Genomic DNA, 27,364 nt, shown 5'->3' on the forward strand with positions numbered 1-27,364 from the left:
AAGTTGAAGGGGTATGTGTGTATGGGGGGGGGGGAGACAAAAGGGGAGATTGCTGAAGGGACATAAAGAGAGAAAAAAAAATGGAGAAAGGGAGTGACCAGGTACTTTTTGAGAAGTCAAAATAAATTAAAAAATCAAGTTTTTATTTTTGAACAGAGCCAAGAATATTTTCTTTCTGGGTGTCGGGGTTAAAGGAAGGGGACTCCCCAGAAGCCAAACAAACACCTTAAAAGCAGTTCTTCTACAGAAGAGCCTGGGACAGTGTTTCCAAAAGCTTTCTCCACCTCACTGGTCCCCGGTCCCCACAGGGTCAGAAATAAGTCAGTATGTGTGAGGAGCTGCAGGCAGCTCACGCTGCCCTGTATTTGAACCCCAGCTAGGTCATTTGTCTGCCTTGTGATCCAGGTAGGCCCCTTAACCTTTCGGACCCTCAGCGTCTTCATTAATAAAATGAAAGTAATAATGTCGACATATTATACAAGGTTGTTTTAAGAACGGTGGGAGATAAGACGGTATATCCATGGAAAATATGAAGATGGTCAATTTAAGTCCAATTATCAAATAAATATAAGTGGGCTAAATGCTCTAATTAGGATACAGACTCTCAGATGGAACTTTTAAAAACAGACCCAACATGTTACTAAGAGATCATTTAAACAAGAAGTACAAAAAGTTGAAAACAAAACCTCTCACGCTCATGAATTTTAAATGCACTAAGTTCTAAATATATAAAAAGCCAGTCTCAACACACAAAGAACCCAGGAACTTGACTAGATCAAAGTATGTTACAGAAATGGAAGCCAAAGACTTCCTCTCTTTTCCCAGATAAATCAGGCATACTGTATATGAAGGAAATAAAAGAAAAAGAAATAACAAAATAGCAAACAGAGTACCTGGCAAAAAGTGAGGAGCTCCTTAAACAGGGGTACTGACCTGCCGCATAGCGTCCAGCTAAGGGAAAAATATTTCCCCCCACTAAGTTTGAAGAAACGAACGTCTGCAGACTGGGCCCTTGGGAAGAGGGGAAGTAACACAGTGAAGAAGACACGGCAGCTGCTGGCAAGGGCTCTGAGGAGAGAGGTGCTCCTGGGGAAGAGTTTTAAGGGGGGAGCTGGGGAGACTCCATGTTCCGGATTGGGAAGTTGTTTTCAGTGAGCTCATAGCAGGAGTCCTTAGAGGCAGCTGCCGTAGTTTCCCTCATTATAAACCCGTGGCAGTCCTGGACAGGGCAGCCGGCTGATCTCCTCCCTCAACAGGCTGGCCTTAGGAACACCAAAGGGAGACCCTTTGCTCAACCACACATTCCTGTCCTTATTATTGGTAGCTTATGCAGCTGAAAAGACTCAAACACCTAGAAAAGATATTAAAATTTCTTCCCTCATTAGTGGATTTAGATAGTATTTTCAGAGCTTGTCACTTAAAACTCTTAAAATCTTGGTCTTTCAAAGCTTGTTCAAAATAGCCTCTACCCCCATTCTTAAAGCAGGCCTGCCTGCCAGTCTACAGCTGTGTCAAATCATTTGAGATCAACTCTTTAAATCAGTCTCCAATTTTCCTGATTGGAATTTCACTTATTTACTTCCATACGCAAAAAGTAGTCTGAAGTCATTCAGTCATTCAGTACTAGTTAAGCAGGCATTTGGGGATGGGGGTAGTACTGAACTGAGAGTCTGATCCCCCCCCTTCTGGACTGTGCGATCTGGTTCTCCGACTGACATTTACTGTCCATACCAGGCTTGTAAATCATTGGTGTAACGATCCTAAATTCCACTGGGACAGATTGACCTCATTCCAGGGTCCTACCATGGATAGTGAATTGATTGGATTTTAAGTGACATTGATGAAACTATTTAAGAAGTCATATATAACTCTTTTATTAGAATCTGGTTTTATGGCTAAATTAAAAATATTATCTTGGGGCCACCTGGCTCAGTCAGTTAAGCGCCCTCTGATCCTTGATCTCAGCTCAGGTCTTGATCTCACGGTACTGAGTTCAAATCCCACATTAGGCTCTACACGGGTCACAGAGCCTACTTAAAAAAAAAATTTTTTTTAAATATCTTGGAAATAGTAGTTGGCTAAGTAAATACACAAATGGATGTAAGATTCTGCATCTTATTACTTTACTTGTTTAGCCACATACTCGGGTTTGACCACAGTGATCCCAGCATCATTACATTTTATGTCTCTGCTTCCTAAAGCTGGCCTTCTTGATTAAATATTCTCTTCCTTGATAAGCTGCCCCTCCTGATTAAATTTTGTTTTCTTGTTAACAAGAAGATGATTTCGTCAGAAAGCAAGAATGATTAAATGCTAGTGTCACGTATTCTTAAAGTGTCATGGTTTATGAAGCACAACCGTAATACAGCTTATATTTCCAAACTTATTTTTAGTACAAGAAAAATGACACCAGTCAGTGTCACCGAGCACTTTGGAGATGTACTAGACACTGTTCTAAATGGCTTACATACACCTAATTTCATCCCAGAAAACAGCCCTTTGCAGTAGAAATTTTCCCTATTTTTACTTTACGGAGGAGAGATTCAGGTCAACGTAGTTGCCCAAGTTTCCCGAAAGGACGCCCAGCAAGTGAGTGTGGGAGCCTGGGTCTGAACTAAGGCAGTTTGCTCCAGAGTTCATGCTTTCAACTCTCCAGCTCTCTCTTACGCCTCAGTTTCCCAGAAGAAGACAGGTTTATAAAGGGTTTGGATTATACTGACCATCCCATCTCATTATGAATATTCAATAAGAGCTTTGTCCCATCTGATCACCCTCTGGGTTCTAGCCATTTGATCTCTTTAATGACTTTAAAATTGACCTCCCTTTCACAATACACACTGGCATTGCTGTCACCCAGGCTTCCTTTCGTTCACTGGCCTGGATAATCTCAATGGTCTCTTCATCCTTCTCCTTGCTGAGACTCACCCCTCTTCTAATTCTTTTTTCACATCACTACCAAAATTATTTATCTAAATCACAAATCTGATTCTGATGCTTAGAAGGACTCAATGATTGCCCATAACCCACATGTAGAGTCCAAACAAATCATCCTGGTCTCTGAGGCACATGTGTCTCCCTGTTCAGCTCTATCAGTGCCTCTCCCCCACCCGGTTCTCCAGGCTGCAACAAGACAGCATCAATTATGTTACTGACGACACCCCAAGTCCTTTCTCTGGCTCTCATGCCTTTGTTCTTTCCCTTGGTTTGTGAAGCTCTCTGTAGTTCATGTCTGTTGTCCGACCTGAATCCATTTCCTTCCTTAAGGCATGAGCACCCCTTTTGCATTCAGTAAACTCTCTTTCCCTGAGCTGGTTTTCAAATCCAAAGCCACACATTGGCCTGCTCTGCCGAAACATGGCTAGGTCTTTGAACTATTATTCCTTTCCCATTTGGCCTGATGTCGAGCCTTGTTACTAGAGAGTGCTGGGTGGCAACCAAGGAAGAAAGATTTTGTTCCTTGGTTCTGGTATGCTCTCCCCAAAGGTTCTGCAGCAGAAGTAGCCCCTCCAACACCAGGTGGCCAGCAGCTTCCCTTAGCATGGTCCCCCTTGGATGATGCTATGTGGAATGCCCCCAGTGAGCTAGCTCTTGGTGAGTATTTTTTCTTGACACCCTAAGGGCATATTTCCAGCAAGTTCCATTAGCTTGTGTGGCACCTCAGTGACCTATCATAAAGTAAAGTAGGAAGATCTGATCTTGGCCCTGACTTAGGGTGGTGGGGTTGGGGGTGGTCTCCCTGAAGTACTCTATCTCAGACCTTGGGGTAGCAGCTTCTCCTTATATTTGCCATCCCTAAGTCCTTAGCGCTGTCTTGTTACCCAGTCTCTTATGACTCTAATCTGCTACGGGACTTCACAATTTTCCATATTAAACTCTCTGCTGAAATCACTGTGCAGTTTCAATCTCATTATTGCACAGAATTATACATCCCCCAACTCTTCTGAGGGACCAACTTCTTTCCAGTCACCCTCAACTCAGAGACCCTAGCTTAGGCTTGGGCTTGTGACCCCCAACCTGTTTGGTCTGATCCAAGAAATTGATTCTGGGAAAGGTAAATCTCATTCAGTTTAATGAGACCCAATCCTGAGACCTCCTTCTCCCAGCCATGTCACCCTTCCTCATATCGTCGTGAAACGACCAACACTGTAATTTGGTTGAACTGATTCTATCCATGGCTTGGGGGATGGTGACGGAAAGGAGTAGGTGCTGACCAAATTTAAAAATCAAGTGCTGACCAGCACATCCCATTTCCCCTCTAAATAATTAACCCAGAGATAAGCCCCTAACTCATAAGCCAAAAGGACTAACAAGACTGTGGAGCATTTATTTGAGCTATTAGGGAAGAGAATTTACTCTTTCTGGCTATCTTTAGTCTAGAAGCATGTAAATTCGTGGTTAGCAGCCATCTTGAGACCGTGAGAAAAGGACCTACAGAGAAGAGTGTCCTTCAAGAAGAAAAGGAGATAGAAACCCGGTTCTTGTCACATTTTTGTGCCTTGATCAAACCTTGCCTAAAGCTAATTTCCTCTAGACTTCTTAGTTTGGTGAGCCAATATATTCCCTTTTAAAAATACCACATTGAATTGGGTTTCTGTTATTTAAAGTGGAAAACATCCATTTATTATATTTTTATTCTAGGTGAGATCCCACAGTAATATGCACATTTTCCCAGCATGCAGTGCTTTCTTTCTTACTATCTCCCCCAGTAACCTATAGTTTTGAAGGCAGGGCTGAGACTTAGTCACCTTTGAATTTATCTAAGCACAGTATCTTGTATAAACTGGGCCTCCAATAAGTACTTCCTGAAAGGATAACTGAATACATAAATGAATTCCAAACAACCCAGCTGCATGACGTTTATGCCACGATATCTCTGATGGAAAAGATACGCTAAGGGGTACTGGAGTAGCTCAGTCAGTTAAGTGTCTGACTCTTGATCTTGGCTCATGTCTTGATCTCGGCTCATGTCATGATCTCAGGCCTTGGGATGGAGCCCTCCATGCCCAGTGGGGAGTCTGTTTGAGGATTTCTCTCTTGCTGTCTCTCCCCCTGTACTCTCTCTCTTTCTCAAACAAATAAACCTTTAACTTAAAAAAAAAAATAAAAAGATATGCTGAAAACGTGTGCAATAATCTCTACCTTTGTAATCAGAGACAGAGCTATTTTACATCAAGTAACTGTTGTTTTTTAAACACCAGAGCTACATTAGAGCTGTAGGACTAAACAGGCACCTATTGAGAAATAATTCGTAACTGAGGACACTCAACACTATTTTAGGCTAACGTCACAAAAAGCAGAGGTAATATCAAAGTCTGCCTCATCAGTGCTTCCCAACAAGGGGACAGCGGCATTAGATCTGGCCCCTGATGGCTATGAAGGTAATCTGACTTCTTTGGGAAACTGATGAAGGAGTGTTGTTTTTCTATTTTGCCATTGCACTTTCTAGAGAGAAATCTGAGATAATGAAGAACATCATTATTCCAGGACCTAGCCTGAAGACAGGGGGGTTGTTTTCTCTAACACATACATGTCAAGATGAGTTTTCATAATATCATCACCATGGCTTAGAATTGACAATACATTCTGATTACATTAATTCAGAGTCTAGGAAAAATAAATATCCCTCTTCATGATCATCGATTGCAATGCAGGATTCCTTGAAAAGTCTAAAATGCCACATATCAACCGAACATACTGACAATGTCAACTGATTGCAGGATATATCAGATGACTGGCTAGGGAATCACTCACCAGCAACTTCAACGAGAAAATTGATTATAATTCAGTATTTTTTTTAATGATGTCTGATGTGCAAATGATTACTTTAGCTCTGCTCAGGAACATCACATTTCCACCTGGGGGACAACCCAACTTTGAACTATAGGTCACTCCAAAACTGTCATTCTGTCCTGAATTTAAAACAACTACAGTGACAAAAACTTTGGCAGCCATGAGAATCCTTAACATGCTTAAAAATGAGCTCAACAGGGCGCCTGGGTGGCTCAGTGGGTTAAGCCGCTGCCTTCGGCTCAGGTCATGATCTCAGGGTTCTGGGATCGAGGCCCGCATCGGGCTCTCTGCTCAGCAGGGAGCCTGCTTCCTCCCCTCTCTCTCTGCCTGCCTCTCTGCCTGCTTGTGATCTCTCTCTGTCAAATAAATAAATAAATAAATCTAAATTTAAAAAAAAAAAAAAAATGAGCTCAACATTAAAGCCCACACAAATACTTGCTTAACAAAACAAGGAGCTTCACATGGGCAACTAGAATATTTGTATGTCATGTGAACTATTTGCAGTCATGTGAACTAAGTTCCCGAACACAATTTTAACATAGTGGATGCAAAGACCTCTACACTGCCAATTCACATGGTCTCCACAGATATCTTAATTCTTTACTCATCTTTATAGTGTGAATTATACTTGCTTATGACTACTTGCTTTGCTGACAATTATTTATGGGGGTGCAGGGCAGAGAATGAAAGCGGGTATTTTAGGAGAATAAACTGGCTATCCTTCATCTACTCAGTGAATTATTGATGGAAAAACATGAATATAAGTTTCTGATAAGGCAATTCCATCTGTGTTCCTGTAAGGTATTCAGAAACAAGAAAAATTTATTGCTCTTCTGAAAAGAAGAGCAATAAAAATTTGGCACATGGCCTAAGAGATAAAAAGTAAAATGCATAATGCTTAAAGATAAAAAAGGTTACCATGGCAGGAATCCAGAAGAAGGAACAAACTACCTTTATGGAAAATCACCCGTCATTCTTTTTTCTCACTTATGTTTGTGGTAAGGAAACTCATCTTTTATCTAGAAAGAGCCTTAACAAAGGTGTACATGACCATCTCTAACCTGCTCCATTCAAACACATGAAGATACTTCTTCATCTGAGTTAAAAACATATAAACAGATGACTGCAGATGACGCTTGCTTGTTCAATAAGGAAAAGAAGGAAAAGCTAAAGCAGAATTATATACCATGTTCATTTGTAATGGATTGTTGAGACGGTTGTTTTGTTTTGTTTTATTCACAGCTTGAGAAGGACCACAGCCTGACTTCAGTGGCCGCCCCGGCCCTGCAGTTCCTACTCGCTCCGCAAGAGAGCGACATCCCACCGCAGCTGCTCTCTGCACAGGCTGCGCTCTAAGTAGAACAAATGTGTTATTTAGTCTACAATCATTTTTAATTTTACTACTGACAGTCTGACAGGACTACTTAATATTGCTGGGTTGACCTTTCCGTGATTTTGTGCTAAACCTTTTTTTTTTTTTTTTAAACTTTCCTTAATCTGCGGTGCTGGGAAGAGAATCCAATTGACTCTGCAGGATGACAGGCGGCAGTGATATGATCGGTAGACAGCAGTGGTCAAAACAAGTGGGTAGAAAGGCAGGATTACAGGCGGGCACCGGGGCTGTACATCACAATGCCTCCTGGATGCACGAGGAGCCCTCTCTGCATGTGGGCAGCTCAGGGAGAATATTCAGCCCGTCATCACTCCCTAAGAATGGCTGAACGGACCCTCCCGTGGCACAGAACAATAACATATAGGATGCAAAGTTAATTTCTTTAGGTTCAGTTCTGTTCTCCCCTGGGAAAGGAAGATTGTCCATCTGGGGGAAGATCTTTCTGAAAATGCGGCGTTTGAACACTCAGCAGTCTGTAAGGGAAAGATAACAAAACTTTTTCTCCCACACACTTCAGAACAAAGTAATTTGTTGCTTAAAAGAAGCATATAGCACACTTGGAGCCTCGGGAATGACAGCCACCACTGCAGTATGCAAGGGGTTCCAGGGATCTGAAAACAGCAACATGGCTGCCATTTACCACACGCTTATTTTGCACCACACTCTGTGAGAAATGCTGCATAGGAATTGCAACCATTTTAAATCTCTTACAGCTCTAAGGGCTCTACTGCCATTAGCCCCGTATGAACAGATAAAGTGTCTGGTATGTAAGGAGGTCATGTGGTAGATGACAACACAGTTGGCAAACCACTATCAAAGTTAATCCTTTTTCTGTAGCTAAATCCTGGAATCAAAATGTTATACTGTCATATATATGTCAATACTGTAGCAAATCATAACGTTACACTGTCTCTTGATAGCCTCTGAAATAGGTAAAGTCTCTCCTCATACTGCTCACCTCATCCAACCTGCAAAGCCTTTCCTGGCTTTTCCAGGCCTGTTCTCAGAAAAATCTGAGAGGAAGCTCCCAAGCAGGTTCTGCTTTGTGCCTCTTGGCTCCTCAGGTGCCCTTACAGAAACCAGAAAGAGTTGTACCTTGCTTTGTGGCTTACGATCATGGAACTCATGCTGGATGTGTTGGAATTGGAGACATTTAATAATATCAAGGAGTTTATACACAACTTAGAATTGTGGCTTTTTTATTGGGGTCAGCTGAGGGAAGATGCTACCCAAGCCTTTTCAACAGAGAACCACCTGCTGTTTTAGAAATTTCTTTAATGAACTCCCCTACAGAACAAATCTGAGATATCTCACCTGCCCTCTTACTGTTCATTTCACTGACAAAGGCCTGAGGATTAGATATTAGGGAAAATAAGCCATTCTGGCCACATCTAGGGGGAACTAAACCAGCAACAGGTTGATTTCCAAAAAAAAAAAAAAAAGAAAACCCATGGTTCACATCCCATCATCTAAGGACCCTGAGATCAGTCCAAGGCTGGTGCCAATTGTCCAGGAATGAAATTCACTGAGGGCATGGAGTAGAAACTCTCTAGGCAGAAGCCATATGCCTAAGCCTTTGAGTTACAACATCTTAATTCAGAGGACTAAACTATCCTGGTTGCAAATAGATGCCAGCCAGCAACTAGAAAAGTAGAGACAGGCCAAGTTGTCAGGGACTGCGAACGTTGCCTTGGTCTCTGGCCCACTAAAATTTGTGACCAGGGTAGGGTTCCAGTTCCATTAGGAAACAAAAATGCTGAAAGAAACCAAGAACATGACAAGTGAGGCACTTCTAACAGGGGTTTATGGGTTACTGGGACACGAAGTGCCCAGTTACATTAGATGCCAGGCTTGGTGCAATAAGATTGGCCTTAGCCATGAGATGTGTATATAGGACTCTTTATTGCCAGACCAAGATATGTTCAAAGTCCATATCATTTGGCCAGCAACCCCGGGAGAGCTGACGTCCTCTGAATTACTAATCTGAATTTCAAGATAGGGCCCAGGCAGATATACTATGCTCAGCCTCTGCAGCCTAAAAGAATATACTGTTTTTGCTCTCCAAGAAATAAGGTGGGGGGGGGGATCCAAACTCAAGTGAATCCTCTATAACTTTCTGAGTATATTATCGACTGTAATTTTAGTATTAGAAAAATTGGGGGGTGGGTATACCACTTCGGTGAGTAAGCGGGCCACTGAGCAGTGAGAGATCACTAGTGCGGTCCCAAGCTCCAGGTTACATAGTCAGGATTGCCACCCCATAAGGCAAGTTTTGATAAATTCCACATACGTACAATTTTCAGATGAGACAAAAGTCTCATGACATCTGCCATGTCCGCCAGGATGAGTAGGCGAGTTACAGCTGAGAGCAAAGCCCTGGCCGCCCGCACCATGGTGCCACGCTTCACCGAGGAGCACGGGTCATCAGCAAACTCTGAAGAGGCGATGCGCATTGTCTCACCTGGAACACAAAGACGGACAGGCGGGTGGGTAGACGGGAAGCTCTGGGGCGAACAGTCGTAAGGATCTGGGGATGGATGGTTGTTGTTCCTACCGCAAAACCCGTCCCAGACAGGAGGTCCTCCTGCCACCTCCATCACCTCCCCCCTTTCAAGTCCAACGCATCAGGGCACATTGGACAGGGGCTGTGGACAAAGTAAGGTGCTCATTTCCCGTGGAGGTGTGAAATTGTTCTTTGAACATCAATAAGGAATATATTCAATTCAATTTGTCTAATAGTTGTGATGAAGCTGCCCTGACCTTAATCATTCTCACTTTCCATTTCCCTTGGAACCGGTGGGATTTACGAGGCAGCCAGGTGAGCTTACTGACAGTTGAGGGACAATGTTAACTTCTCCACAGAGGAATGAAACTAAAACCCTGGCCTCATTAACACTGTGCTCTTAATTCAACTAATCAGACAGTAACAGACTACAGACAGACCCCAAATGCAGTCTTTTAATACTCTGCTAAGAAGCTATTCCCTAATACAGAGAACATTTATAGGAGAATTGAACCAATTCAACAAACCCGTACTACAATAGATATTATTAAGCTCTGAAATTACAAAGGTGACTGCGGGCACCCTGGTCTCTAGGGGTTCACAATCTAGTAAGGAGACTTGATGTAAGTACATACTCATAATATATATGACTACAAACCACAATAGGCATACGATTAAGAATGTAGACAAAGAAAGGGAAGTGATTTACTTATTTAGTGTGAGGCTGGGAGAAGCCGTCAACTTTGATGGACTTTGAAGAACGAAGAGGTGTTCATCAGAAAGACGGCAGCGGGAAGAGAACCCTTGGCAGCGTGAACACCATGTGAGGCTCTGAATGCCGGTGCAGGGTATGTGACGAACTACAGTCACATGGGAGGCACAGTGAGGTAGGGGGTGCAGAGGAGAGATGGCAGCGTTTGGGGAGCTGAGAAAGAGATCCAAACTGGGTCCTCAGTAGGGAGGGAAGTGACATTAATAGATTTTTTTTTTTTTTTTTTTTGCTATAATACATAAAATAAACTGAAGTAGACAAGCTGAGGGCATAAACACTGATTATTAGGGCAAGTACATTTGAGCCTGAGGAGCAATAACAAGGGTCTGGATGGTCCAGGAAAATAGAAATGGGATACAGAGAGGAAAGGAATATTAGTGAGATCCGTATTAGAGAAAGACCAGATTTAGGGACTGATCAGAGGTAGAGACTGGAGAGAAGGTGGAGTGGCTGGTGAGTGCCAAGTATTTGTATAAAGGGACCCAGGAATTGGAAGCAAAGGGGATCGCTGGTTAGGATGACACAAGTCCCCTATCCATGAACTGGGTACCACCTGGGGTGGAAAGGCCTGGGAAGCAGCATAATGAAGCTTCACATAGCAGAGCACCCACAGAGGCAATAAAAGTTTTGTCAGTAAACTTGAAGAATAAAGTTAATATGAATGATGATTTAATTTAGGGTAAAACAATTTCTTTAATATTCTATTTATAGGAATGATGGTATTTCTCATCTGTTAATCAAAACCCAGCTCATTTAAATAAAGTCAACTGTATCACTGAAACCCTGTGCATCCTGTGATGTATCCGAAGATACAAGAGAAAAAAAAAAATAGTACCTCTTAACCATTTCACAAGCACGTTGGGATTGATGTAATTCACTCAATGTTATAGTTATTTAAAGCCTTTCATGCTTGGGAAATGAGGGTGTGTCAGGAAATACACTTCGCTGTAGATTTTTAAAAAGAAACTACCATCTACAATAAGCATCTTATATAGCGGACCAGCTTAGTTCCAATGCCTAGACACAGACAAAGAGCCTGATATATAACGGCATGGGAGAAATGTCATAATTCATTACCGTCCTGGCACAGAAGTGAATTTCCAAGATGTCTGGCCCTTCAGGGCTAAATAGACTTAAAGGTGGAGGCTGGCAATTAGGAAATACATATTTAATTCAGGGGTCCCACCCTTGCTACAGGATTATATAAATTTCCTCCACATCCCCCAAACCCTGAAAAGAAGGGACTCATTGGCAGATATCCATGCTGTAGGGAGAAGACGATCTCATTCTCACTCTGCAAAGCACGCTTGGAAGGAACATTCACAATAATGGGTGAATCTAATGAACTATTGAGAAGGTCACCACAGCTAAAGATGGACATATTTGCATATGGTATTAAAGAGTGGAACAGTTGCTGCTGGAATAAATCTACTTGTTCAAGGAAAGGGGAGATTTATTCTGCATCTACATCTAGGGAGCCACATGGTTGATCCCAAATTCTGCAAGTTAAATTGGTATATGAGCCACAGAAACAGTAGGTCACTCACGTTCAGCTACTCTGTAAACAAAGGGCCCAGGGAGGTGAGCCCAGCTGCAGCCCTCAGCATGTGGAGGAACCATGCCTAATCAAACTAATATTCAAGGTCAGGTTTTTATACAGAAGGTCAGTATATAAGAAGGCGACTTAATCCATGTGCTGGCCATTGGGTCAGCAATACTGCTTCAGAGCTAGGAGTAACACAGAGCAGTACAGACTTGTCAGGTGAAGCTCACCCAACTGGGGCCCCCACACAGGCACCCCAGGAAGGAACTCTGGAGACATCCGTGAGGTGGGGAGGGAAGGGGGCAGAATAGAGATGGAGAGGAGAGAGCCCCACATTAGTAAATGTGACTCTGCAAATGGAAATCTCATGCTAAATTCTGAGATCATTCTAAGATAAATAGAAGATGATTTAATTCCATTTAAATTACAACCAAAAGCTCATTTTAAGCAGGTACAAATGATTTCACGTTGTTAAAGATTTTAAAGGAAAAGCAATCTGAAGTCAGCTACAATGTTAATGCATTTTATATCCCTATAGTTTTAAGATTACTGAATTAAAGTGGAAATCTATATTGTGCAATGATAAGCAAGTTTATCAGGATAAAATTGGCTATTTTTTCCCAGGGAACTGCTTTTTCTGTAAGACTAAAATATTTAGCTAAGAAACAGCATGCGTGTGTAGGAGACGGAAGGGATCAATGAAGAGGGGATAACAGATCTGCCTGTTTCTTTCATATATACCATTGTGTTCACTCTCAATTACTTGATATAAACCTAAAGCTCAGAGCAGGGTATCTATAGTAAAGTCTTTGGTCCCCTCAAGCCACATACAACCTGCTGGAAAAAAGAAAAATTAGTCTTTCCAAATAAGTGACCAAAGGGAAATAATAGCAATTAATATGCACACACAGTGCTTCTATATAAAGGCTTATTATGTAAGTATTGTTCTAAAAACTATATAGAGAGATATTAAGTCATAGAATAAAAGATAAGTAATTTTTAAAATCACAAAAATCTAGGATCATTACCCTGACTCAATGCCAACCACTGACAAAAATTAGACTTGATGATTATTCAACCTTGGTGTTTTAGTCACCTCCACTGCAAAACAGGGGTCAAAATAATGAGAGCAGCCTTGAGGACAGTCATTAGGGTTAAAGGTTAGAGGTGATGCAGTCAAAGCAACCAGCACAAGGCTTTACCCATAATGGAGGCTTCCTCATTACTGTCACTAATATTACTGCTACCCCCATCATTGTGGTCCTCTCCATGACAAGAACAGCTCATGAGCTCCTGGTTTAAGGTATGGAAGTGCTTTTTATTGGCTGATTCCACTTCTGCATACACAATTTAGAAGCAAGAAAACATCTCCCCAATAAAAATCTGTTTAAAAAAATTTTTTTTAATTTATTTACTCGACAGAGAATGAGTGAGAGAGAGAGCATGAGATGGGAGAGGGTCAGAGGGAGAAGCAGATTCCCTGCTGAGCAGGGAGCCTGATGAGGGACTGATTCTGGGACTCCAAGATCATGACCTGAGCTGAAGACAGTTGCTTAACCAACTGAGCCACCCAGGCACCCCAAAATATTTATTGTTTTAAGGCATAAAATCACCTCCTTAAGAGTTCCAGCACTTGGCTTTCGAGCTGGTGCTTGTTCTGGTTCTTAGACTACCGTGGTGGCACTAGAGATGGACAGACAATTGTGCATAACTTTGAGGTAACATCAACTCAAATGCAGAATAATGCAGGATGGTAATAATACATAGAAGAGAGGGATAACATGCAGAGGATAGAGTCTCAGGAGTAGAAAAGTCATTTTAGAAGCAGATTATGAACCAAAATAACATGAATACCATGTGTTGCATCCTTTGAAGGGAGAGCCTGCATGCAATAGAAGCTCTCTTTAAATACTTGATAAACAAACTATGGGAAAACTGTGAGAACTAAGGGAAAAGGGTATGATTAAAAACTAGGTTCAGAGAGTGTTAAGCTATCTTCCAGAAAGTTCTCTATGCCTATAATGTTTAACCACCAGTTATGATATGTAATATCTAAAACTGCACATCATTCTCTTTTGTTTACTAATATAAAATTTCCCTTAATTACGTAGATTTTACTTTTTCTGAATTTTATTTTATTTTATTTTTTTCACTGTTCCAAAATTCATTATTTATGCACCACACCCAGTGCTCCATGTAATAAATGCCCTCCATAACATCCACCAACAGGCTCAGCCCTCTCCGTTCCAAAACCCTGTTTGTTTCTCAGAGTCCACCATCTCTCAGTGTTTTTCTTTGTCTAATTGCATAAGGTATCTGGCGTATATTGATAGCTCATGTTTTTGATATTTTCCCATGGTAGCAGTCCTAGAAAAGAAGAGAGATAAAGAGCAAAAATTTCTAACCCTCTTAGCTATGATTTGCTCCCTTTTCCCAATAGCTTAGGCTGCCTCAGAACCTTTTTCACACATATTTTCCTCGAGGTACAAATCTTAGATGATCCTGAGAAATGGATCCTCGGGGTGCCTGGGTGGCTCAGTGGGTGAAAGCCTCTGCCTTTGGCTCAGGTCATGATCCCAGGGTTGTAGGATTGAGCCTTGCATCAGGCTCTCTACTTAGCAGGGAGCCTGCTTCCCCCTCTCTCTCTGCCTGCCTCTCTGCCTACTTGTGATCTTTGTCTGTCTGTCAAATAAATAAATAAAATCTTAAAAAAAAAAGAAAGAAAAGAAAGAAATGGATCCTCTACAGCAATGCAGAAAATGCAATATATTTTGAGAGAAGAAAGATTAGTGCGGTCTAATACGTGACCACTGCTTCACAAACTCTTGGCTAGTTCTGTTCTCCAAACTGTACATCCCCAAGGAGCCACATACAGGACAGTAAAGGAATAGACACAAGAGAATTTTTAAATGATAACTGAATGGACAGTGCACATCTGAATGTTTTATGCTTTTGATTATGTTGTAGAATCTGTAAAGCAATGCAATGCTTAAAAACGATTTACTGCTGTGGTTAGCTCGTTTTTGAAGCATGGTGGGAAATATATATCTTCATTTGAGATAAAGCAAATGAAATGCTAAATGAATGGTCAATGTGAGGAGCATTTCTCTATTTGCTAAATGGGATGTTGCCCAATTCATGAATTGCTTAATAAAGCCAATTAGATCTTCCAATTTAAAAAACAAACATACAAAACAAATGAACAAATAAAAACACCAGAAACGGTCAATGCGGAGAACACCATGAAAGTTACAATGTTACCAGAGGAGATCTTGACACATTATACTATGCGTCTTGGCTCCCTTTTTTTGTTTGTTTGTTTGTTCGTTTTTTGTTTATTTGTTTTTTTCTTATTTTTGTTTTTAGATTTTGTTTATTTATTTGAGAGAGAGAGAGAGAGAGCATGAGCAGGGGGAGGAGCAGAGGAAGAACCAGACTCCCTGCTGAGCAGAGAGGCTTAATCCCAGGACTCTGGGATCACGACCTGAGCAGAGGATAGATGCTTAACCAACTAAGCCACCCAGCGCCCTCTTGACTCCTTTCTGGAAGACAAAGGTGAGCACCACCTTGATAAAATTATTCAGAGCTGACTGGTGTATAGCACGGGATGAGTTGAACAAGCTGCATGAGTAAACACTGAGGATAGTCTCTTCTGGGCTTATTCCAGCATCAAGTAGATGGTGCCCACAAGGTGACTCAGGATTCCTTCCATTTTAAGATTCTATCAGCATGTGTCTACTCAGACTTAATATCTTTTTTTTTTTAAGATTTTATTTATTTTTATGAGAGAGATCACAAGCAGGCAGAGAGGCAGGCAGAGAGAGAGGAAGAAGCAGGCTCCCTGCTGAGCAGAGAGCCAGATGTGGGGCTCGATCCCAGGGCTCTGACTTCATGACCTGAGCTGAAGGCAGCGGCCTAACCCGCTGAGCCACCCAGGCACCCCCAGACTTAATATCTTAACATGTGCTATCTTGTCTCTTTTCTACTAAGAACAGTCTCTTTTATTTAGAGCTCATGTTGTGCCAAGTTTTTGTTTGAAGAGCTTTCTACATCATGACTCAATTACTGCTCAAGAGAACATGATGAAGTTAAATACTTGCATTGTCACCATTTATACCTGAAGCAAAGGAAGATTACTTGCCGAAGGTCAAACAGCTGGTGAATGGTGGAGACAGCATTCAAAGCCACCTGGGCTGTAGGGTCTGTACTATTAACAGCTGGGATTTAGAAATAACTTTTAAGATTCTACTTACTATATTAAAATTATTTGTTTGCATATTTCTATCTGGATCTGTGTTAGGAGTTGAAGATTTGCATGCTATTTTATTTAGTTAGCAGAGTATTATTAAGAAATAAGGAAGAAAGGATGGAGTGAAGAAGGGGAGGGAAGAACAAATAAAGACATTTCTCCCATTATTTCCAGGCTCTACCACTCCCCATTGCCTCTTCTTAGAGCTGATTTATGACTGCCTATGCTGCATACATTTGAGTCTTCAACGCTTTGTCAAGACTTTAAGCTTAGTCAGGGTAGGAACTATAATTGTAGCATATTGATATCATTATTCCTAGCACTTAACCTATATTTGACAGAGTAGAGACACTCAATGAATGTTGGGAAGAGCAAAGGACGGTAGACATGGCACTTTATGTTTTAAGAAATATCCTGGGACCCCTGGGTGCCTCAACTGGTTAAGCACCTGCCTCTTGACATTGGCTCAGGTCATGATCTCAGGGTCTTGAGATCAAGCCCCACAATGGGCTCTGTGCTTAGCAAGGAGTCTGCTTGAGGTTCTCTCTCTCCTTCCCTCTCCCTCAGCTGGCATACCCACCTCTCTCTGTCTGTCTGTGTATGTGTGTGTGTGTCTCTCTCTCTCAAATAAATAAATAAATAAATCTTTAAATAAATATATAAAACATATCCAACTGCTGCTGAAGCAAGAAGAAAGGATGAAATCCTAAATGCTATGAATTTATCAGTGACATGAATATTTTCTTATATTTTCTTCCTCTATTTTTTTTTTTTTTTAAGTTGGTGAGTTCAGCCAGCAGCAGAGAAGCTGTAACATTTGAGAAAGGCAGGTCATAGCGGAAGTTGCAACACCTTTGCTCCTCCTCTTTTGTTTTGCCCACATAAGCATTCGCTATCAACTTGGAAAAAGTCCTAGAACTTTTTCGGAAACAATCAAGAACTTGAAAGAACAATGTGTGCATTTCACCCCAGGGTAGTTATGACTCAAATTCATGATTAGGAGGAAAGGTCGACAATCAGAATTTTTCTCTTGAGACTCAGAGATGATGAAATCATGTATTTTCTCAAGCAAACTCTGTATTAAAATAAGCTACCTCCTGCAGATCCTGTCACTTCCAGGACTGAGCATCTACAGAAGTGCTGGCACAGTTCAAATCCTTCTGTTACCAGAAGCAAAATAACCTTTGGCCTAAATATGCAAACAAAGCCTTATATGCATCTAAATATAATTATGCATGGTATAATCATATATATTTATACAGTATATTAATAATTAATATATAATTAACTACAATATTAAATTCAATACATGCATATGTTATATTATTATATATTACATGCGTATGGTATTATATATAATATAATGTATATCAATATGCAGTTAGTTGTAATATTAGATAAACAAAGTAATCAACATGGTTTATAAATAATATTTTTATATATATATTGAAAGTAGGTACTGTGCAAACTACATCAAAACCGTGTGATTATTATAAAATGAGAATTCTGCCTTTTTCTTTATCATTCCACCAAAGGTAGTGGACTCTCTGGGCTCTTTATCTTTCTTTGTTTTTCCAAGCAACACTGAGCAAACAGGAAATTACATGGAAAATGACAGAAGGCTGATGGTTCCATTGTCCCTGAAGTGACAGTGAGACTGGAGGATTTCTGATCTGGGTAGGACCTCTTCAGGCTCCTCTAGCCGTCACTATCACCTTACATATAAAGACACAGAAACAAAGTAGCGATTGACCTGTGGGAGATCAGGTGGCTGGGTGGGGCCAGCTTCCCAGTTACCTGACATTCCAATAAGGGATAACCCCAGAATGGTTGGGAGATCAACAAAGTGCAGAGTGCCACAAGAAAACTGAAACCTCCTCCTCACCTAACATAGTCTGAGACAACCACATGGTCGTGGTACAGTCCTGCCTCAGTCGCTTGAGCAGCTCCAAAGACAACCATGCATCCGCATTCGGTCTACCCCAGTGTCTTTTATTTTCCAACGTGGATAGTTGAGTCTGTTCCAATGCAGTCTTCCCCCGATCAAGATATGTTCTGTATGCAAAAGTACTACAAATGCCAGTAATTGATGATTAAGTGTATTGAATGTTATGAGCTATTAAACATTGTTAGAGACAGTAATGTGCCGCCCTGCAGAAGGCACAGATCATTAAGCGTATGGATTTTAATTATTTCAGCTGTAGCCTTTTCCTGGGTTGGGAGGAGAGGGTGTAGGGTAATTTTGTATTGTTGTAGCCAGAAAGATTATCATGCACACTCCACAGATAAGACCTTTGAAAGGACCTGTTAAATACAGCAAGAGCCATATTCCACAAAAATGTGATTATTGTCTTGGGCTCAAATGCAGTGAAAGACCATAAACTTGGAAACATTAAACAGTGATGTGTTAAGCTTAAGAGAAAAATGGAATATGGAGGATCAGTACCGACCCCAATGTCACTAGATATTTTTAGAAAACAAAGGAAAAAGAAAGGGATGAACATGTAAATTTCACTGTACAATACATTTCCTTCTGAAATAAGTATACTATAGCAAATATATAAAGAAGGCCTCTTGTAAGTTGGTGTGTAAAGCAAATAAGCAGCTAATAAATTATTTTTTGTGTAAGACCAAAATCTCAATAACCCTGTATTTGCAATGCAAGTGTCTATATAAAAAGCATATTTGCAGACTTATTTATATTCTTAAGTCAATAAATGTTTCTATCGATCTGTGTCTTTATTCTCCTACAACCAGGACCACAAATCAAAACCCTCTGAAATGTCAATAGACTGATACAGGACTTGGTAGTTGAACTGTGACTTCAAAAACCTTCAGTGTGATAAGGAAAGAAAGAACCCCTAAGTGGCATCTAGACTGGACAGCAGAGATAGCATGATCATAAAAAATGCCAGGAGGCTCCACATTTCAACATGCAAATGTTAAGGACATTTCTGTTTCTTCTTGCTAATTAAGATGCTATACAAGGAACTGTAGACTGAGGAGGTAGAAGGAGGGATTTACTGTCCAAATATCAGAATTTGAGAAAACCTGAGAGGATATGATATAGCCTAAATCTTAGCAGAAGCAAAATCCAGGTGTGACCTCTAATTTAGAGACCCCTCTACGTCCCTTACTACACCCTATGTCCCCCTACATCCCTAAGAAGACAACCAATTTGAGACCACTCTAATTATTTAAATTATTTTTTCAACTACTCATTGTTCTTCTGAACCACACCTAAAAATATAACCCCTCCCCAGTAGGATAGATCTTAAGAAAAAAAAAAAAAGTGTCCTTTAAAGAGAAGGGAAATGTCAAAACAAACATTCATCAGCCCTTGCCCAAGAACTAATGCTGCATTCAGATTATGAAAAGAACTAACATAAATAAATGAACAAACAACTCCCCACAGTTTTACAAATGTTAAATACCTATTAACTAGTCACTCAAGTCAGGATAATTTGTTTGTACACGACCTTTTAAGCAAATTAATAGTGTAAGCATGAAAGGTGTTGCCAATCAGCTTTGGAGGGGATAAATCTGGGTTTTGGCAAGTTGTGAAAACAATTAGTAAGAAAGATAATAATTGATAACTAGTCACTCTAATCTACTTTAGGATCTAAATTACTATAGATATTTGAAAGATAGTGAATATAATAAGCTTGTTGGTGGAGCCCAACTCTTCAATTTCAGAGGGAAGAAGCCAGGTCTCAAGAAACTTACATGGCTTGCTCAAGGTCACACAGAGCACTAAGGGCAGAGTCCACACCAGCAGCTGGATCTCTGGACTCTGAGATCAGATTTGCTGCAATTTACTACTGTGGTATATTTCTTTAGAAACATTCTGTTTTTCATAGGGTTTTAAAACTTCACAAAAAACTGTCCTTGATTTAGTCCATATAATAGAAGCCTTTCTAAACCAGTTTGGATAACTTGATACTATGTTTATATTCAAATATATCTTTAAGTTTCTAGTTTCAATTTTGAGATACTTCAAAATAGTCATTAGTACAATTAAATAACACATGCATCACTGATTTCATATCAGCTTAAGGATAAACACAAAGAAAAGCAAATAGGAAGTATAAAAAAGGCACATTATATAATTTGCATCTTACATGCTACAGAAAAATAAACTATGCTTTAATCACTATACTGTAAAATAACAAACCAACTTCACTTTTCTAAAGAAGTCCTTCACTAAACAAAACACAGGAACAATCCTCATAATGAGAAAAGTAGATTAAGGATAGAAAACTCTAGCATACATTTCAAGATTAAAAGCCAAACAAGGTTCCAAGTAATCGGTATTATGAATCTGATAAAAAAATAATTTTTAGATTTATTTTAATAATTTATTTAATTTAAATAATTTTAAAATTTTGCTTTTAAACCTGCTATAAAATAAAAGCTCAGTTAAAATATATTTTAAAATACAATATGGAGAACATTGTCCTCACTGGTTTGAGGATGAAAAAACAGAATGATCAGAGTCTAAGATAGAAATGGCACTCTGCTTTACTTGCTGAACTGCCATTGATTTTCCAGTCATCACAGAGAAATGGCAGTTTGTTAAACGTGATTATAACCATGAGTCTTCTTTACTGAACAGACAAGAGGCACCCATGTCATCATAATTCTGGTTTCTGTATTAAGAGGGTTCAGGGGAGAAAGGACATTTAAATCAAAACAAATGTATCAATTGCAATAAAACACCCCCAACAAAAATATATTAGTTCAGCAGGATCCAGCAATAGGTAATGAACAAAATTGATTTAAAGTAACTCAAAATCTTAAATTAAAAAAAAAATTGCCAAAATGTGCTAATCAAAGCTTTCTTCACTTCTGTGATCAATAGCCTGTCACTAAGGTCACAGCGGTCTCTGACAGCCTTCTCTCTTTCCAAGTCAAACGTACATTATTAAAGTAAGTGAAATAAGGTTATTGTAAACCTTACAAATAAACTAAGTGTCCCAACAGGGTGGCATGGAACCTCAAGGGTAAGGGAAGTTTGGGGGACTAGATAGAGGAGAGTGACAGTCCTGTCCATACTGCCTTAGTTGGCAGGGTTGGTTATATGATGATATCTGTAAATGTGCATTTGTGCACAAAGTGTATAAAGAATTATATATCATTTCATTCATCTTTTTTATTCATTCAGCATGAATATTCATTCAGTACCTGCTCTGTGGTAGGCACTTGCCAGGTTTCTAGATATTCAAGAAGACATCAGACAGATGATTTTTTTCTGAATTAACAAGGATCATCTGCAAAACATCTGCAGAGAAATGCCCACAGAGTAGGCCTTTGAAAATACAAGGAGAAAGGAGAAGCTTCATTTTAGGGAGCTAGGAATCATGAGTGTATAGAGGTTGCTTAGTAAGCTATAATAATAAGTAAAGGTGGCCAAAAAATATTTGTATATGTGCATATATATCAATGTTTCTGTATGTCTATCTATCTACCTATCTCTCCATCCATCTACCCACCCATGTATTTATATATGTGCATGAGACAGAGATTAAGTTTTTCTTTCCCTATCCCTCCAATGCATAGCTTTTAGCCTTAACTCTTAAGAGCTGGGAGAGACCAGCCACTCACTGCCAATGCCCTCCCTCAAGTCCCTGCTAAAGCACTAAAGAACAAAGAGAACAGGTGAGAATGACTCAGATAAATACACTCTTCATCATTAATTAATTTCTTGGCCCCGTACTGAGCAGGACTGGGTCAACAGTGAAATACCAGGGCCTTTTTAAACCTCTTGACATTAAGCCCTAAATGTAGAGTGGGCTTGAGGGGTTTAAATCTCCTTTCTCCTGGGCTGATTCAGTTTTCTAGTAAGATTTCCAAAGGAAAAAAGACCCCAACTTAACACATCAGTTTCATGAAACTGGAGGGAACTGTAGAGAGAGAAATAAACGAAGGAAGATTATAGGAAGTTAGTGAATTTTAATCTTTTCTCTCCTTCCACTGGAAACAAGATCCACCAATTTAGTCAAAATAATGTAGGATATGCAAAATGACAGGAAATATAGGACATTTTAAAAATGTTATATTTTCAAATAATATGTTCAATATTTTTTCTTCACAACAGACACTATTTTTTTTTAATTTATTTGAGAGAAAGAATGTGTGTGTCTGTGTCTATGTGTGCGCGCGCGTGTGTGTGTGAGCTGGGGGAGGGGTAGAGAGAGAGAGAGAAAGAGGTAGAATCTCAAACTGACTCCCCACTGAGCGTGGAGCCCCATGTGGGGCTCAGTCCCAGGACCCTGAGTTTGTGACTTGAGCCAAAATCAAGAATCAGATGCTTAACCAACTGAGCCACCTAGGCGCCCCTCAAGATAATATTTCCATTAAAGTACATAAAGTTTAAAGCAAGCATTCAATTGTTAAACTGGAAAAAAAACATGGAATAAATACACTCTTTTCTGCATATCCAAACTTTCTGGACACTCCCTGGTGTGTTAATATTTGGAACCATTCTCAGATTCTCTTGCCAGTCTCAAAATTTTTCTGCCCTATGAAGGCTGCTCTCTGGCAAAGGGTGGGGTGGGGGTGGGGGTCCATTCTCTGCTTCTTAGTGTTAACTTCTTTCAATGTAAATGTAGAAAAATCATGATAAACGACTTGAAAATTGCACTGTACACACTTGCCAGTGAACAAAGGTGCATAGTCCCTCAGTAAACATATTTCTCACCACAGATTAATGAACTCATATTGGGAGTATAATTTAACTTCCCGTGGAGGTCTGCCTGTAGGGAGAGACTATTCTGTTCATGCTGATGTTAATAGTCCACTCTGTATGACAACATAATAAGGATTAATGCACTAACATGGGTTTTTAAAGCAAATACACATGGTTGGTTAATTCTTACATCACTTACGTATTACTAGACAGAAAGACTGTAGAGCCATTGCCCTGGGGGCATTGATGGGAGGTGTCTATGGATATAGGGGAACTGGTTTTAAACAATGAAAGAGAGTTCATTTTCAACCCCTATACTGAAAAGCAAGTGGCTCTTCTCACCAAAAAGAGTTTAAAGGAAAAGTTGGGGCAGAAAATATAAAAGTCAAAAGACCTGTAGATGCAGTAAACTTGCTTTAGAGACAGAGAAGCAGTACTGAACAATACCTGAGCTTAACAAGCAAAATTCTAAACCACTTTCAGATAGTATTCAAGCCAGGAAGTAAGAAGCAGGCATCCTGGCACACTGGACAAGGGACAATGGCAGCCTACACTGATTGGTCCACGCCTACAAAGAGGTCACCACCCAGTCACGCTTGTCCAGGGCTGTTACTAAGGTGGAAAATAGGTACATATAAATCCACCTGCATTCTTTACAGGATGCCCTAAAGGGGTAGTCAGTGAAACTTCCTGGACAGAGTATAGATTCAGTGACTTTTAACAGATCCAACTGTTTTCTTCACACAGTTCCAAGTGAAAGAATCTTTTCAGGTATAAATGCATGAGCATGCATACACATATTTCATAAATTTAACTACTCCAGTCAAGGCTTTGGCATGGAGAGCTGGCAAAACCAGTAAATGGAACCATGTATAGAATTTAGCTTTAAGCCTTCTTTTTGCTTCATATGCCACACATTATAATTACATTTGAGAATCCCCAAACCTAATATTTTTTGATAATCAACAGATGCAGCTGGAAATCATTTCCAAAGATGGCACCACTGCAAAATCCTATTCTGCCCTACTCTGTGTGGATCTCTTCCATGTCAAGTAATGTTACTCCATCACCTCTAGTGACCTTTAACTCACTTTATTCTTCCCAGGGGACTTAAGAACAGATGGCTAAATAATCTCAATAACCCCTTCCAATCTGGGATAGTATAATGCAAAAAAACCCACTAACAGCAGTTATTTATAAAATACTATGTATCACGCACAGTGATAAGCACTCTAAATATGATCTCACAATGAGGTGGAGAACAGCTTCATTTCAAAGATGAGAGGGACCATGGGTTACTTTAGAACGGTTTATTAAATTTGTCCAAACTCACACACATACCTAGTCAGCCTCAGCCCTAGAATTTGATAAGATTAACTTAACTTCAGACTCCGTAACCTTGAAGCTCTAAACCAAGGGTCTATTGGCATTAAGTTTTGCATTGTGACGTCCCAATCAACATTTCTTAAGACTGTTTAAAGGGCTGTTTAAATAAAGACCTATTTAAAGGACTAGTCATTGTGCATACAAATGCAACATACTGTTTTCAAAAGCAAATGCAGCTTATACCAGAATAAGAAACCGATCATCACCTACAAATGGTAGTTTGCTTTGCACCTATTATGAACATGTATGTCCAAGAATTATAGATGAAAAGAAGTAACAAAATAACTAATGTGCTATCACATGACAGATGTGGTTAATCATTTTGAATTGTCACCATCTCAAAAATATAGATTTAGCATTTCTCATTATTAACCGGATACTATCTACAAGATCTTTTTAGTAAAAACTTGGGGCTCCATTGAAATTTAGGCTCATCAACCTTTACATATGGAAACTAAGAATAAAAATAAAATAGTATTAATACTATTCTAGCAAAAAAATCAAATAACAAAATTACCAGTGTGACAAGCTCTTAAAATCATCTGTTTTTTCCTCTGAGTACATACCAATGAAGAACCTAGGCTCAGACTCCTTGAGCTTCAGTCCCAGTTCTGACAATTTTTACCTTGTGTTACCTTGTGCAAATTTTTTAACCTTCCTAGGACTCACCAGTAAGATGACAATAGTACCCCATGGCACAGATGGGGTACTGTTATAGAAAAGATTAAACAAGAGGCTGTGAGAGACTGCATAGCATGAAATATTTCTCCAAGACACCTGGAAATGCATATTAACATAGCAAACATCTGTATAAATGGAAGGGCAATCCCTAAGCCAAAGACAGAAAGAAAGAATGAAAGGAAAAGAAAAAGCATAACAAAAAGGAAAAGAATAAGGAAAAGGAAAGGAAAAGAATAAGGAAAGGATGGGGCGCTTGGGTGGCTCAGTGGGTTAAGCCTCTGCCTTTGGCTCAGGTCATGATCTCAGGGTCCTGGGATCGATCCCCGCATCAGTCTCTCTGCTCAGCAGGGAGCCTGCTTCCCCCTCTCTCTCTGCCTGCCTCTCTGCCTACTTGTGATCTCTCTCTGTCAAATAAATAAATAAAATCTTAAAAAAAAAGAAAGAAGAAGAAGAAGAAGGAAAGGAAAGTGTAAAATAAAGACAGACAGAGAAAGAAAACTTAGCAACCCTGAAATAAAAATGGTAAAACGATTCTGAAGCATCAACAATCTGAGAGCTATTTGCAATCTTAGTAACTAAGAAGGTTTTTAATGGCCACATAATGGGACAGGAGGTCTTAAATTTCACAAGGAGTGGAACTGTGATCTTATCCATGCAAAACAAAATTTATATTCTTAAAGGGTTACATCAGTGAAAATATTAACTAGAAAAAAAATATGCCCTCCAACAAAGAGAAGTGGTAGAGAAACTTGCCTGGCCCATCCCAGAAAAAAAAAAAAAAAAAAGATCAGATGGTTTTATTTATAATTGATAATGACTGCTTATAACCAGAGAATTCTCCTCATCTGTTTGCAGGAAAGCCATGTATAATATCTACATAGACTAGAAAATCCAGAGAAGATAAATTATTTTAAAACAGTGAGGTTAGTGGTGTTTTGGGGTCCCCATTAGTAAAATCAAATGCTTTTTGGAAGGAAGCATAAAACTCTCTCAATAAGGCCTCATAAAAAATGAATGTACAGCTTATAGAACACTGTAGATGTGCTAAGTGGCAGAATTAATGATCTTAAAGAACTTAATAATTAAGTTAAAGAAATTAATAATTAAAAAACTTCAGATAATATATATGTAGTTTTAAAGAATTCTACCAATTATTCTTCTTTTACTTGTTATTCAGACATAACCTTTTAGTACTTTAGCTTATGCTACACTTTGGCATCATAAACCTAGCTTTTACTAAAAAATGACACTCTTCTTTCTGCCTTCAAACTCTTGCTCTGCTTTCTTTACTTAACACACCCCTACATTCTTTCCTCCATGGTCAGTACATGTGCTGCTGCTGCTGCTGCTGCTGCTTTTTTTAAAGATGTCTTTATTTATTTGAGAGAAAGAGAGTGAACACAAGTTCGGAGGGGGGCAGAGGGGAAGGGAGAAGGAGAGAAGCAGACTTTCCACTGAGCACAGAGCCCATCCAGGGCTCTATCCCAAGACCCTGAGATCATGTCTTGAGCAGAAATCAAGTGTCAAATGCTTAACTACTGAGCACCCAGTTAACCCATTATATGCTCTTCTGTCCTCAACCAGTTTTGCATCTCCCTGAGCTGTAGAAATCTAGCCTGTTCTAAATAATGGGCTAGTTATTCTAAATAATAAACCTGTTACTCTAAATAATATACAGTCTTCTAAATTCTCAATGAAATATTAAACTGAGCTCCATGAGTATAATCTTAATATTAAATGCATTTTCTTCTTTTCTAATCTTTTAAAATTATTGACCTACTTACTGAATATAGTTTAACTCTTAAATGGAAACTCATTTTTTCACCATTCAGGATAGCAGAGAAAGGACCACTCACTATAAAGGACATGGTCCAGTATTATCATAATGAATATTCAAAATCAGTCCTAATCACAAACACCGTGGAATAACACTTTGCATAATATATTTTTGTTTTGTTTTGTTTAAACTTGGCAACTTTCTAAAATTAAAACCACCTACAGAAATTGCAAAGGTCTAAACACTAAAAACATAGATCCCTTGGAAGAGTTGGGTTAGTTCCCCATAGACTAGAACTATTTACAAATTGTACTTCTAAATGATGATTTTTAAATAGCTCTTCCCATTTTTTAACAAAAAATTATGAAGGGTGAGTGTGGGGGGAACTAGGGAATAAGAAGATAATGAATAGACTAGGGAGAGAGAGAGAGAGAGAGGAAGCTTTTCCCCGATATCCCCCCACATACGTCTAATAAAAATTAAATAAATAAAAATAAATCACAGAATACATTTCCAACCTACATCCCTAAGCCATCATGCTCAATTGAAAGTCCACTGGTAAATGGTGCTATAGGTTAAATT

At 39.6% G+C, this 27,364-nt stretch overlaps 1 protein-coding gene across 5 annotated transcripts in view; it reads right to left on the reverse strand.

Annotated features, from left to right (window-relative positions):
- Positions 1-27,364, reverse strand: part of CTNNA2 (catenin alpha 2) — a 1,136,651-nt gene that overhangs the window by 778,598 nt on the left and 330,689 nt on the right. For all 5 annotated transcript variants that reach the window (XM_082745335.1, XM_082745334.1, XM_082745333.1 and 2 more), the window contains one exon: positions 9,478-9,644. In XM_082745335.1, coding sequence (XP_082601461.1) covers positions 9,478-9,644 — 167 coding nt within the window. The remainder of the gene's footprint in view (positions 1-9,477; positions 9,645-27,364) is intronic.

This window comes from Mustela nivalis (genome assembly GCF_964662115.1).
Source record: "Mustela nivalis genome assembly, chromosome: 8".
In the NCBI taxonomy this organism is placed as follows: domain Eukaryota; kingdom Metazoa; phylum Chordata; class Mammalia; order Carnivora; family Mustelidae; genus Mustela; species Mustela nivalis.